At 43.3% G+C, this 15,368-nt stretch overlaps 1 protein-coding gene across 1 annotated transcript in view; it reads right to left on the bottom strand.

The window, feature by feature from the left end:
* LOC147732922 (histamine N-methyltransferase-like) overlaps nt 1-15,368 on the bottom strand; it is a 284,151-nt gene that overhangs the window by 120,983 nt on the left and 147,800 nt on the right. The window contains exon 4 of the mRNA XM_086955067.1: nt 4,101-4,194. Coding sequence (XP_086811193.1) covers nt 4,101-4,194 — 94 coding nt within the window. The remainder of the gene's footprint in view (nt 1-4,100; nt 4,195-15,368) is intronic.

The following is a 15,368-nucleotide window of genomic DNA, read 5'->3' as shown; positions in this document are numbered from 1 at the left end:
TTGACGGTGCCAACACAGCAGAGAACCAACATCCCTCCGCAGACAAAGCAGCTGGCTGTGCTGCACCTGTTGGCCTCTGGTACCTTCCAACCAAACACTGCCAGAGTCGGTGGGGTCTCACAGCCAGCCCTAACAAAGTTCGTCACACCTGTACTGGATGCCATCCTCAGCTTCATACCCCAGTACCTTCACTTCTCCAACACTGCGCAGGAACAGCAGGAGATCAAGCAAGGCTTCTGTGCCGTAGCCGGATTCCCGGCCCTGTTAGGGGCAATAGACTACACACATGTCCCACTTGTGCCCACTGCGGATACTGCACACCACTACCACAACAGAAATCACACACATTCCATCAATGTGCAGGCAATAGTGGGGCTTCTATGCCGTAGCCGGATTCTCGGCCCTGTTAGGGGCAATAGACTACACACATGTCCCACTTGTGCCCACTGCGGATACTGCACACCACTACCACAACAGAAATCACACACATTCCATCAATATGCAGGTAATAGTGGACCACCAGGGACTCTTCACCAATGTCGTTGCAAATGACCCCTGCAGTGTGCACGATTCCTACATCTTCCGACAGTCCAACATAAACCAGCGCTTCCAGGATGGCACATATGGAAGTGGACTGCTAGTTGGGAAGTGCCAAACCAGCACACCATGCACCTCAAAGCCACCATCACACAAGGCACAACTGTGAGAATGCACATGTGACAAAACCACATACACATGACAATCAACATGCCCCCCTACCAGACACGACAACACCACTCCATGAGATCCTGGGCTACCCCTGCACACCATACAGCCATATCATGGCACTACAGCCACACAACAGCTGAACGTGTGTAGATGCAGAATGCAGCCATGTGCGAAGGAAGCAAGAGACCCGTGAATGGGAATGTACACAACGGTAAGTGAGGCGTGAATGTGCAGGACAGACGTGAATATGCAAACCACAAATATGTTCATGCAGGTCACAACTGCTGGTGACCAGAGAGTAGTGAACAGTGGACGCAACCATGTCACATCAAGGATATGCACTCTGCCCTTTGATGATGACACAACTCCAAGACCCGAACACATCCGCCCAGAGGCAGTACAATGCAGCCCACATATGCACCAGGGGCATCGTTGAACGCACATTTAGCATGTTGAAGTCAAGTTTCAGATGCCTGGACAGCACAGGTTGAAAGCTCCTGTACATCCCAAAGATCGTGTGCAAGATGATCATTGCATGTTGTGTATTGCACCACATCTGTGTATGCACCTATGCCCCAGGGATCCCAGTTACAGATGTACTGGACAATGATGTGGACGATGGGCCAGGTGGCCCAAATCCCACTGCAGCTGCGGCATGAATCGCCCCTAGGAACACCATCATTGACAATTACTTCTCATGAGCACTTGACATTGTGGCCTTCCCTGGCGATCATGAGACAGTACGAGCTGCCCACAAACATATCATGTGTGAAGAAAAGATATTTGCAGGTTGCAGGTTGTACTTGTACATTGTCATGTCACAGTTTCCCATGTCCTGCACATTTGGGGCACCAGTTGTGTCCTGTGATCTGTTGTGGAGCTGTTGCTGTTTGTACCAGGATGTTGTCAATGTCGAGGTACACTTGTACTTATGTGCGTATTCTGCACAGTGTTTGATTTGCCCGTGCGGCTCTGATTTGTCTGCCACTGGGCCCTTTCAGGCGGTGTGCCCATCAGTTCTGTGCTTCCATGGTGCTGAGATGTTGCAGACTTGGGTGACTTGTGCTCTTTGTCGAGTTGTGCCTCTTGGGCATGGTCAGTCCACAGATGTGAGGATAACATCAGGGGTTGTTTGTGCAGGTGGTTGTGTTTGAGTGTGACCTGCTCCTTTCTGGATTGTGGTCCGCACTCAGCCACCTCAGTGTTGTGCCGTGTATATTGTCATGGGGCTTGCACTGCAGCCACGCTACTAGTCATGTTGTGTCTCTTGCATTGTCAGTGTGGCGGAAGTATTAGCATGTTTGCTGTGTTTCGCACGTGTGCATGTGTTGGTTGTGTGCCTGTTGATGTGTGGTGTGGGTGCCCCTTAGGGCACATGGGGTACGTGGGACTACTTGGTGTTTGTGTGTGTACCATTGTACCCGGCTCCCCCCGTCCACCCACTCCATGGTCGGTGCATTCTTGGGTGTTCATCCATGGGTATTGGAGGGTACATGTTGTCCTCTGCAGTGGCTCAGGGTGCATTAGTGGTACTACGCAGTCGATGTCCTTTTTGGTGGCAATTTCCATCAGATCTTGTGCTTTTCCCGCATTACGCGTGGGGATTGCTGGCCTTGCGCTGGTCATCACTGTTTTCTTATCGCGTTTGGGCACATCGTGACTTTTTCCGCATTGGGGTTTGTGTTTTTATCTCTGTCACGGTGGTTGTATCACAGACATTGCCCGCGGTTTCGGTGGTCTATCGCATGGTACCATGGTGTTGTGAATCCCACGTTGGCATGGTGTTATTTTCCCGCAATGGGCTGCAATGTGTGAAGGTGCGTTAGCATTTTCTGGTGATGTTTAGCAAACGTTCTTGTGAATATACCCCTAAGAACGTATTCTTAAATTTCTTTTAAGTCTGAAGGTAAGCTGTGCCTGGGCCCAATCCACCCCTTGTAACTTCATCACAGCCTGCCTTAACTTTTGACTTTCATCCAGTCTTGTGCGATCAGATACACTTTGTTCTTTTTGGCGAAAAACTTTACAAAAAAAGTTTAAAAATCCATAACTCTGGTTCTGCTAATTGGATTTTTTTTATTTGGTATAATTTTATTTATTAAAGTTGACTCTATTTTGCTAAATTGATTTGAAATGTTTCTTGTGTTGTGTTTTCACATTATTACTGTTAGTGTGCTGCATAAATACTTTACACATTCCCTCCAGCGGCGTAACACAGGCCCCTGCAGCGCCCGCTGTGCGGGGGGGGCCAAGCTCCTGGGGGGCCCCTCGGCACTGCACTCTGGCCAGAGAGATCCTGATTGAGCCTAGAGGGGGCCCCCTCTTTGTTCTGTGCAGGGACTCCCCCTCAATTTTCGTTACGCCAGTGATTCCCTCTGAGTGAAGCCAGACTGCTTTTGTTCCAAGCTATCAATGGGCTAAGCACAAGTTAATTTAGTGACTTTTTGTGGTTCCCCCTGTAAAGGATTGTTTTTAGTTTTAGAGTAGGGGCTTCCACCCCTCTCAAATAGTAATGACCCAATGTTTTATAAATTTGATGCCAAAAGACGGTGCTGCCTAGGCCCTCCAACTGCTGTAAGCTCAGGCCTTGTTCACCCATCTATAAACCAAAGCCTAGGGTCTAAAGAGACTCATAGGGAAACCAGACCTAAATGTCAATATTGTTGTTATATTTGGGGACCCTTGATCATAGTAAATTGAAATTCAGGGTCACTTGAGTAGGTGTCAGCATCTGTTGTTGTCCAGCCATGCTGCAGACTGGTTTTGCTTGGTTGAACAAGTTTTATGCCTAGGTACTTTTCTGATCTGTCCACATGAAGGTGATGAAATAGCCATGCAATGTGGTAGCAGGGACAGGACTTTTGCAAGCAGTACAAGTCATACCAATAATTGAAGGAGAACATGAGGGAAAAATGTTTTACATAGTCAAAAAGCAAAACATAAAAATATGTGAATTAACTGAACTAGCGCTTTGAAATTTTGAGTTCAGCGACACTCACTACGTATAGGGAAAGGAGGAAACCTCAAAGGGATGACAAAAATATTATTGTAATGCTATTAAAATTTGTATTACTGTCTACAATCAAAGAGTATGTTACATTTTGAAATAGAAGCTTCACCCAGGCCCAGGTGCTATGGAATGCTATGGGGAAAAACAAAAAGAGTAAACAGTGCAGTAGCGAACACATAATATACTTTTAAATTTGTGGGAGGAAACTGGCATGTGACACATTCTCTAAACTTATCGCATGTCTTCACTTACATCTTCTTTGAATAATTGCTAGTAAGTGTGGGACAAGGTGCACTCTATATTAAAATCACAAGTGAAATAAAAATATAAAGAGCAATACATATAAATTAGCAAGGCAAGTAAAGATTCAAAAGTTACCGACCTGACACTAGAATGATAAGAAGTTTCCCACCAGGTGCCAAGCAACTTCTCAAGTAGTTTATAGTTTTCTTGACATCTTTCACATAATAAAGCACCTAAAAATAATGATTCAGATATATTGAGAATAGTGTGCTAAGAACTGTGCTAATAATATTATCCAATTAACAAAATGCATTCAAAATGTATATTTTTTCCACTAAAAAGGTACTGGACAAAGAATGTCAACGAGATGTTCACAATAGCAGTATCACTTAGAAATGGCATTGTGGCTGCTCAGCAATTTTCACATTTGGCTTAATGCAATGTACAAGTAATTTTCTGTTATTATCTTTCTTGTATTGTAGGTCTCAAATGTGTTTACCTAAATTTCACCTACTTGATACGCATGCGGTGCAGTTGTACTCATCAAAAATGTCAGCAAGTAGCGAAACACAATTAGAGACCATAATTGTATTGGTGCTGGATGAGAATTCATCTGGATTAGAATTGTGGGTACCTATTTACAAGCTCTTTCAGAAACTTTACTTGTGCTACATCATCTCATTTTAATCCTGATCAGCATAGTTGGCTTCATGGAGAGAGTCTGGCTTGTATCATTCTGTACCATAGAACTCAAGCGGGCTAGATGATTTTCCCCAGACCTTATGCCATTTGGCCACACTAGGGCTCCTTTCTGGAACCTGTATTGTTCATCCTGTACACTAGATCATCGGTAGTCTTCAAAATCAGTTAAGCATCCCTGTATCCTAATACACAGAGGATAATCAGCTATATCTCTGGAGCTAACTGAGACTGAATTTGAGGTAACTTAATCATTTGGTGCTGGGTGCATAAGGGTCAGTATACTAAACATGTTTAATAAAAATCTTTATAACAGGATTCCTTATATTGGAGAGGAGCAACATAATATTCGTATTGACCTCTGGTTCGACAAGTGTATTCTCAGTGGGGATCAGACAATACTCTAGATATATGATATATCCAAGAGATACATACTATTCCAATGTACTTAGGGACTCAGTGTAATTTAAAGTGGGCCTATTAACAATTTCACCTGCTTAGCATATTAAAAACCATTCCAAGCAGAATGAGTTTAGGACTGCAGTTCAGGCCAAGGGGCTTTCAAAAGTATGGATTCCAAGTATGCCACCTTTGCTGGCCCTAATAAATTACCTCTTTCTCCCACAAGGGCAGAGCTGCATGTAGGATTTAGTAAGTGGAGAACATCTACTAAACACACTGTTACTGTGTCTGATATGCAGTGCAGCACAACTCTTGGGTATGCACGCTGAGAAGTGCTCAAAGACACTATCCTATAATCTGTGACTTGACAACTATTGGCCCTGCTCCACCTTATGCTACAGTAGTACAACAGGCCCACAAACATTCCCAATCATGGATGAATCTTGAAAACGCTTGCTAATTCTGACATTTGTGCTTCCCTACAAGGGCAAAGGAGAGAAAAAAACGCGGGTCAACATATCACAGAAGGGGTATAGAGCAATTAGAAAACGAGTAAAGGGCGGGCTAGTACTTGCAACAACGCACACTAGAACTGCTGCTGATTAAACTGCTGCTACTTGCATTTTGCACAGTCCGGGTCATCCTAAAGTTTGAACTATTTTAATGTGTTGTACTGTTGTAATGTGAGTGCTGTCTGATAAAACAGTATTATTACCTGTTTGCCCCTTACTCCTTTGTCCGCCGCGGGAAGTCCCGTTTGTGTAGAGGGAGTATTTGGATACTCTCGAGATCTGAGAGAAGCCATCTTGGGAGTAGGGGGGTAGCAATCTAGCTGAACGCTACTTCCGGGGAGAGCACATATTGCTCAATGCTCAGCCGGTCGCGCAGCAGACGAGTGCAGCGGGCGTGCCTAAGGCAAGCCCGTCTGCGCCCGTCCGCGTACGGAATGCGGCCAGGGCCAGAAATGCTGCCGGTCCAAAACCAAATCTCCAATACACCAGGGAAGAATGACTTTCACTTAACTTACAGGTTAGAAACTGCAGAACCCTACCACTCACGGAAATTATTAAAGGCCCCCACACTTCTGTCACCTACAAATGCACTATCAACCATGAGTCCAGCACTATGATGGAACATAGCATTCCTCCCAAGGGCAAGACTCACCATAAACAAGTTCACTGCGGCCTTATAAACGCAAGTTCCTTAGTAAAAAATGCTCTTCACATCCAGGACTTGTTGACAGATTACAACTATGATTGCCTCTTTGTCACTGAAACATGGTTGACAGAATGCTCCAACCCAGACATAGTGCAAGCCGTTCCCCAGGGGTATACCATCTCTAGATTAGATCGAAATGGTAAAAAGGGAGGAGGAATAGTTATATTCTTTTAGGACCACCTGAAATGCTCTATCACAAATATCACCAAACTAAAGGATGCAGAAAGTTTCTGCTTTAATTTTAAATTAGACAACTGCACCACGCTCGCAGGGGCTCTTGTCCACAGTCCTCTGGGATCAGTGGGTACATTTTTAGATACCCCGGGAGAAAGTCTAAGCTCTCTTGTGGTCCGATACTCAAATTTTACAATCCTAGGTGATTTTAATCTTCATCTTGAAGCTGTCATCATAAATACACTAGGACTAAAACAACAAACACAGGGGTCATCACATCAGGCAGGACACACCCTTAACAGAATTTGCACTAACACTGCAAATCTTATGGTTGCCCCTCCAGTCATGATAACTTGGTCAGACCATAAGTTAATTACTTTCAAATTTGTCTATGATAATGCTCAAACGAAAAAATTTTCCAGCAAATTGGACCTCACAAGGAATTTGAATAGCAAGCTATCAAATCCCAATCTACAGAGCATGGCGGAAACCACCAGACCCACTCCCCCTGGAAATCCGGAGACCGACAATAACCTATTTAATGAATGGATGCTGTCAATGACTAACACTTTAACTCCAGTAAAGAAAACCACCATCAGTAAAAAATCAGCCCCTTGGTTCACCCCTTTACCTGAAAGCCTTGAAAGGACTGTGCAGACAAGCAGAAAAACAGTGAAGGAAGCACTATGAGGCTGAAGATATGAAGCTTTTCAAATCAGCACTCAGAGAATACCAACTACAATTCAGAATAGAGAAAAAGACACACTATGCTAATGTAAGAACCAGGGCTGATGACAATTTGAGAACAATTTTTAATATAGTGAAATCTTTCACTAACCCTACAAATCTAATCGTGAAATCCCTCCTACACAGGAACCATGCAATGACATTGCTGAGTTCTTCAACAAGAAAATTAAAGACCTAAAGAAAGATTTTTCTAACATACCACCACAGTCAAACAATGCTCAGGTGGTAGGAACAAAAAGGGAACTCACAGGTTTCAAGGAAATCAATCTAGAACAATCCAGGTAGGCCATCCTTTCCTGTAAGTCAAGCTAACCTTTCGACACATGCCCGACGAAAATCCTAAATACAATGGTAGACATAGTAAATCCCGGTACCAACCAGATCATCAATGCTAGTTTTAGGCTAGTAAAAATCCCTGACATCTGGAAATTTGCTGCTGTAAAGCCACTCCAAAAAAAGAAACTTCCCGACCCTACCACTTTCTCCAACCTCAGACCTATCTCACTACTGCATGCCTTAGCAAAATCGCGGAGAAACTAGTCATTGCCCAACTTAATGACTTCTTGCAAGAAACTAATACCCTGCATCCCAAGCAATCAGGTTTCAGACCAGGATATTCAACTGAATTAGTGCTGCTCCACATCACCGAGACCCTCAAGTTTGCCTTGCATCAGGGCAAGGAGGCAGTGCTGATTCTGTTGGATCTATCAGCGGCGTTCAACACTTTCTCGCGTGAAATTCTGAGAGACAGATTGGAACACAACAGAATAAAAAACAAGGCTATGGTTTGGATTACATCTTTCCTAGATAAAAGGTATCAGATTGTAACATTGGATAGTTACAAATCGGGAGAAAAGTGGCTGTCATCAGGGGTCCCCCAAGGCTCATCTCTGAGCCTTACCCTATTTATTCTTTACATGACGCACTACTCTCTCTGATAGCTACTTTCGATATTGAATCGATTGCATACACCGATGACACCCAGCTGATCCTCACTCTGGACAAAAACTCCACAGCGGTGTAAGAGAAGTTCCACCACTGTCTCCCTGCAGTAATGAACTGCATGAAACTAAATCACCTTTTATGTAATAGCTCCAAAACAGAAATTATGCTGTTTGAAAAGTCCAATGTATTTAGACCTACCCAATGGGGGCCCTTTGACTCTGATGCCCCACCCACAACAGTCAATACAGCCAAAAATGTAGTAATAAAATTCGACCCCACACTATCTTTTCACAAGCAAGAACTTCGACCCCACACTATCTTTTCACAAACAAGAACATCGCAGGCATGTGTTTTCAAACCATAAAAACCCTCGGAAAATGTTTTGACCTATTCCCGCTGCCCGCCAGGAAGACTGTTGCAGTGGCCATAATTTTATCTCGTCTGGACTACTGTAACAGTCTTTATGCAGGAACAAAAAAGACAGTTGTGAAAGGACTGCAGGTGGTCCAGAATTCTGCTGTGAGATTGGTACTCAAGCTCCCCAGGGACTCTCCCTCAGCTGCAGCACTCAAAGCACTTCACTGGCTACCAGTTCACATAAGCAAAACTGGACCAGAATATCTAAGATCAAAAATCAAGCCAAACAACACCAAACGTACTGTGCGGTCCACATCAGAGTACCTGATAACTGTACCCAATTACCTGGAGTGGGAAGACAATGGCTGTACTGAGGACAAAAGCCTGGATCGCCCTACCCACTCAGCTGAGGCACACACACACACACTCACCTTTAGGAAGCTCCGCAAAACATGGATCTTTGCTACCCCAGACCACCAAGCGCAATCTCTAATTTAAAATTCTCTCTCTGTCACCCTTTCCTCTGTTAATCATCGCCAGATGCCCCTTTTCTGCCCGCTAAGCACCAAGATGCTCCTTGGAGTGAACGTCGCCCTATGCAAAAACTCTTTCAATCATTCATTCATAAACTCCATCCCTGTGGGTTCTGTCTTGGTGCATTAGCTCTGATGGCACTTAGGTATGCTTAAGGGTCAAAATATTAGATAGACATTGTCTTTTGTGCACCTAACTGAGGGGTAAAACACTGTCACTCCGCATTTTTTACTCTGCATACCTTTACTCCTCATACCATGATAACGCAGGTACCGTTACTCAGCAATATTTTACAACGCATGCCATTATATGTTATATGCTTTTACTACGCATGCTTTTACAACAAAATTCGTTGTAAAAGCATGATTGGTAAAAGCATATGTTTTTTATATTTAAGTGTATGGTAAGTATATGTTTTTAGTTTGGGGGTTCAGGGGTATTTTAAGGGTGAGTTTTGTTTATGGGGTGCTGGGGTATTTAAGGGTTAAGGGATAGGTATGGGTATTGGGGTATAGGGGTATTTTTAGGGTTTAGAGCTAGGTTTGGGTTTTGGGGTACAGGGGTATTTTTAGGGTTTAGAGCTAGGTTTGGGTTTGGGGTACAGGGGTATTTTTAGGTTTCAAGGGTAGATTTGGGTTTTGGGGTACAGGGGTATTTTTAGGTTTCAGGGGTATGTTTGGGTTTTGGGGTTTGGGGTATTTTTAGGGTTCAGGGGTAGGTTTGGGTTTTGGGGTACAGGGGTATTTTTAGGGTTCAGGGTTATTTTGGGGTTTTGGGGCACATGGGTATTTTTAGGTTTCAGGGGTATGTTTGGGTGTTGGGGTACAGGCGTATTTTTAGGGTTCAGGGGCAGGTTTGGGTTTTGGGGTACAGGGGTATTTTTAGGGTTTAGGGGTAGGTTTGGGTTTTGGGGGTACAGTGGTATTTTTAGGGTTTAGGGGTAGGTTTGGGTTTTGGGGTAGTGGGGTATTTTTAGGGTTCAGGGGTATTTTGGGGTTTTGGGGTACAGGAGTTTTTTTAGGGTTCAGGGGTAGGTTTGGGTTTTGGGGAACAGGGTATATTTATAGGGTTAAGATGGGTTAGTGTTTAATGGTGTTGGGGTATTTTAAGGAGTAAGGGTGGGTTTGGATTTTGGGGTGCTGGGGTATTTTAAGGGAGCAGGGTGGTATTTGTTTTTAGAGTGTTAAGTGTATTTTTTTAATTGTACATATATATATATATTTTTTTAATTATTTTAAAACAAATATAAATATTTATTTATTTATATACATATGCTTTATTTGGTTTATTTTTATATATTTATTTGTATCTGTATGTATATAGATATATATATGTATACACTATATATATATACATATTACCTACTGTGGTACCTACAGTAGGTAGTTATAGTTAGGATCTCTTTCCATTGGAAATCCGCAACATTCTATTGGGAATAACTTTGGCGCCGGTTGACGAATCTTTGCGAATTTCTCAAAGTTCGTGGCCCGCTCCGCTTCTTCCCTGAAAATGTGGGGGGGATTCGTCAAGTGGGGGCCGAGATAAAAGGGGGGTCCCAAAATGTGTTTTCTCTATGTTAATTTCCATAGGGCGGTTGGCCTCACATTTAGCCCGAACGGCTGAATGAATTTTCACCAAACTTGGCAAAATTGTAGGGACTGGTAGCCCGATGTGCCTTTGCTATGTCTGAAGATATGTGCTATAGTGGATTTTGAGTAATTTAGGATAAAAATATATATTTATATCTATAAGCGCTCCCTGGTACGCGCACCGGGGAGCGCACGGGCGCGCCACGCGACTTGCGAACAGTAGGCTAATTGGCTCTCGGGTGTCTGTAAACATTCCAAACAGTCCGGAGCGGAAAATGACCATAAGGGGGCAGAGTAGACCCCCCCTGTCCACCTAGGTTTGATGTGGGGGTCATAAAAGTGCCCCGCAGGGCAAAAAAATGTTTTTTTTTTCGATTTGCGCGGGGGAGCGCCCGGTACGCGCACCGGGGAGCGTACCGGGGAGCGTACCATAGGGAAAAAAGAATGACAGAGTTTTCAAAAATTGTAGCATTTTTTTTATAAATTGGAGGTAGTTCTAAAAAGAACTAATTTTTTATTCTTTTGTTGTTTTATATTTTTGTATTGTTTTTTGGAACATTTTTCACTTTTTGGGGCTTTTCTGAACACTTTTATATTTTTTTTGTATTTCTTATGGGGAGAAACAAAAAACAGGAAATTGTAAATGGCTCAACTGGAGCAAAAAAAAAATCAGGAACATTTAGGGTTTTCTTGGACACTTATGGTTATCACCAGCAACCATGATAAGTTCGATACTTTGCTCACCATAGCAAAGTGTCTTGTGACAATATTTGCACACGATTATGTAATCGGCAAACTTAGGTTGAATAGTAGCCAATGTGTCTCTTGCCCCCGGACCCGATGGAGTGGGTTGTTTTGATGTTGAGGGTCTAGACGTTGATGGGGGTAGCTTACTGCAGAGGTCCCTTAACTCTGCATTAGAATAATTGTTTGGATGCAAACGCATCATGTGGCGAATCATTGTATGATTCCCGAAGGAATACTTTTTGTTAGGGTTCCCCCTGGACAACTCAGCACCACAAATTAAACAAGTCACCTTTGCAGCGTTGACTTTTTCAAAACCCTTTGGGATTTTGTAGAACTCCCAAATAAAGTGCTCTTTTGGTTGGTAGGGCTGTTTATTTTCAGGCAGGAATTCCCTTCTCTGTTCCTCCTATTTATCATTCTGCTCCTCATCCTCTTGACCACCAATGTAATCTTCTTTAGATGGTGGTGGTGGTGGGGCAGATCCTCCAGCTGCTGCTGCTAATGTAGCCATTTCAAACTAGTAAAAAGTAGAGAGAGAACTCCAAAAAGGTCTTCCTCAGTCAAAGGACAAAGTCAGAATAAGGAAAAAAGGTGGGGGCTTTCATCATTTGGAAAAAAAACTGTTCTGGACCAATGAAAATTGTTATTTTCAAGTCACATGACCAAGGCTTTCATCATTTGGAAACCAAAACTGATCTGCACCAATGAAAAGTGTTATTTTCAGATCACATGACCTGACGCGCTTACGCTACGCGCCCAGAGAGCGCGTCGAGACGTTGCGCGATCGTATGTGATCCGGGTGCGCTTATGCAGTTCATCATAATACGCATCACGCGACTGCGCGAAACGTCACGATGTTGTTTTCGTTCGCGGCAATAGCGCTAACGGGACGCTCCCCTGTACGCGCCCCGGGGCGCGTGGCAAAATTGCTCCGACCGACAGTCATCCATAAGTTACTCACACACATACTCACACATGCAACTAAACTATTGAACATCCATTTATTTGCATATAAAGCTGTACACACACTACCACCTTACTTCTATGGAAATTTACACATATTTATTCTCTTAAACAATCACTTATAGAAACATATACTTATGTTAACAGGAACTCTTACAATCTCTTACTCTCACATATACTCACTTATATGCATCAATATTCACATATTCTAGATTAAAACATATGTAGTTACTGATAAAGACACTAGTGAGACAGTCATTCACTCACTAACATACACATATACACACTATTCAACCATACAGTCCTGCACATATGCAGTCTTCAAAATACATACAGAGAGTCAGTCACTCATGCATCAATGCTGTAAGTAATACCCACACTAAACAATACAGACACTCATACTGATACTAAAAAAATCTAATAACTCATATACATACACATGTAGTTACTCACCAACCCATGCAGCCACTTATACACAAAGTGAAACACTAATACATATATTTAAATATTTAAACATTACTCACTAATATTTATGTTTCAGAAAGACACACATTCACTGGATGGTGTCATCAGTGATGTCATGAGTGATGTCACTGACCATGTCATGAGTGATGTAATATGTGACGTCATCAGCAGTGCATTGCACGCGCAAGTTATAGCGAGTCCAACTAACTATAACGTGGGAATTTCAATGGTTTTATACAAGTAAAATTTCCAGATAACTATAACTGGTGTGAAACCTATGGTTTTTTCAGTGAATATATATATATATACTAGCAGCCCGTCCCGACCTTGTCCGGGAGCAATCAGGCTTCCCCGATCACCGCCTGCCCCAACATTGCCCAGCAGCCCGGGCCCCCGGCCGCTCCGTCCCAGGCCTGCCCCGACATTGTCCCCCGGATGTCACAAGGGCCCAGTGTTGAGGCGCTCTGCATAAATTTCCATGGCAGATGCTGTAAGTCCCTGTTCCCCGCCTGCCCCGACATTGTCGCCCAGAGCCTTTCCTCAGCCAATGTTAATTGTACCCTTCTGTTTTGTTGTAACTCCCCGTCCCCCGCCTGCCCTGACCCCAGCCTGCCCGACATTGTCCCCCGGAGCCTTACCTCAGCCGATTTAAATTCTATCCTTCTGTTTTGGTGTAAGTCCCCGTCCCCCGCCTGCCCGACCCAGCCTGCCTGACATTGTTCCCCGGAGCCTTACCTCAGCCCCCGCTTCTCAGTTCACCGCTCCTCGCCGCTGGTCACCACTCCTCCCGCCAGTCCGCTGCTCCTCACCTCCTCCCCCGCGCCATGTCCTCCTCTCCTCCTCGCGCTCCAGGACGCCGCTCCTCCCCGCGCTCCTGACGTCAGCACGCAGGTCGCGGCCGGCGCTACTTCGAGGGGACTACTTTTTTTATAATGTACATTTTTTAAATATAACGTATTTTTTAACTTTATATAGCCTATGACCATCTGCACACCCTGAGGATTACAACGATGTATCGGGTGTGTGGATTGGCGCTGTGGTTCCCGAGTTTACCCGCCTCAAAGCCTCAAAGTTCTTCCTTTATAATAGTAGTATAGATATGTATATATATATATATATATATTACCTACTGGCGGTCGCCAGTAGGTATATATAGTTAGGATTTTTTCTCTATGGGATTTATGAAAATTCTATGTCTAATAACTTTGGCGTTTGTGGACGGAATTGGCTGAAGTTTTCAGGAAAATGGAACATTTTGTTTCTGAGCAGCCCCTGACAATTTGGGGGGTTTCATCAAGGGGGGGCCCAGAAAAAAGGGGGGTCCCAAAACGCGTTTTTCCCATGTTAATTTCCATAGGGCGGTTGGCCTCACTTTTAGCTCGAACGGCTGAATGGATTTGCACGAAACTTGGCAAAATTGTGGGGACTGTTAGCCCGATGTGCCTTTGCTAGGTCTCAATATATGTGCTCCAGTGGATTTTGAGTAATTTAGGTTCAAAAAAAGATATATATCTGGGCGGAGCCTAACCACACATCTGATCTGATTGGCTGTCAGCACTTCATCCAAGAAGTGTTGGCAGCCATCTTGGGACCAATATACATGATAGCACCTCATTAAAAAGCATTGTAGTTAATAGAGGGTTATAGGACTTTAGTTACATTATAAATCATTTGTTGATGGTACCATACTCGTTTTAGGAATTGTGGTGGGTTCTAAGGTGATTTTACCATGTGAAAAAACCTTCTGCTGTGATATCATGAATATTGTTTGAAAGAAAACTAATATCTCATGATTTTCCCACAGTGGTTTGGAAGGGGATCTATAAGCTAAACTGAAAGCATATTTTCTGTAAATTCACATTATCTTTCTCAGTCATGTGAAAATGAAGTCTGACATTCTCAGTAAAACATGTACATCCAACAAGGACAGAGACTGTCAGTTGTTTCCTTTGTGTTCTACTGCAGCCTCCTAGAGTGTTCTAAAGAACAACTAGAGCGCTAACAGTCCTACTTATTACAAAGGTATGGCACACCTGAAGCCATCTTGATTGGAATAAAGTGGTAACTCTTAAAACATTTAATTTAAAAAGAAACAACATGAGGGGGTATATTTTGCCATAGAAAGTATGATTAGTGCTGCAGAATGAAAAATTAGGGCACATTTTGAGTGACTTCTCAAATCCTTTTCTATTTCATTAAAACATTCTGACATGCAGTCTCCCAAAATGGCCACCAGAGACAAAAGAGCCCAAATGTAGCCCAAATATCACCCAGATGTAGCCCAAGTATAGCCCAATGACAGAATGTCCCAGAGTGTTCTAAAGAACAACTAGAGCGCTAACAGTCCTACTTATTACAAAGGTATGGCAGACCTGAAGCCATCTTGATTGGAATAAAGTGGTAACTCTTAAAACATTTAATTTAAAAAGAAACAACATGAGGGGGTATATTTTGCCATAGAAAGTATGATTAGTGCTGCAGAATGAAAAATTAGGGCACATTTTGAGTGACTTCTCAAATCCTTTTCTATTTCATTAAAACATTCTGACATGCAGTCTCCCAAAATG

Source organism: Lissotriton vulgaris, chromosome 2_1 (assembly GCF_964263255.1).
Source record: "Lissotriton vulgaris chromosome 2_1, aLisVul1.2, whole genome shotgun sequence".
In the NCBI taxonomy this organism is placed as follows: domain Eukaryota; kingdom Metazoa; phylum Chordata; class Amphibia; order Caudata; family Salamandridae; genus Lissotriton; species Lissotriton vulgaris.
Note: the sequence above shows the minus strand (reverse complement) of the source record. Positions and strands in the feature narration are given on the sequence as shown.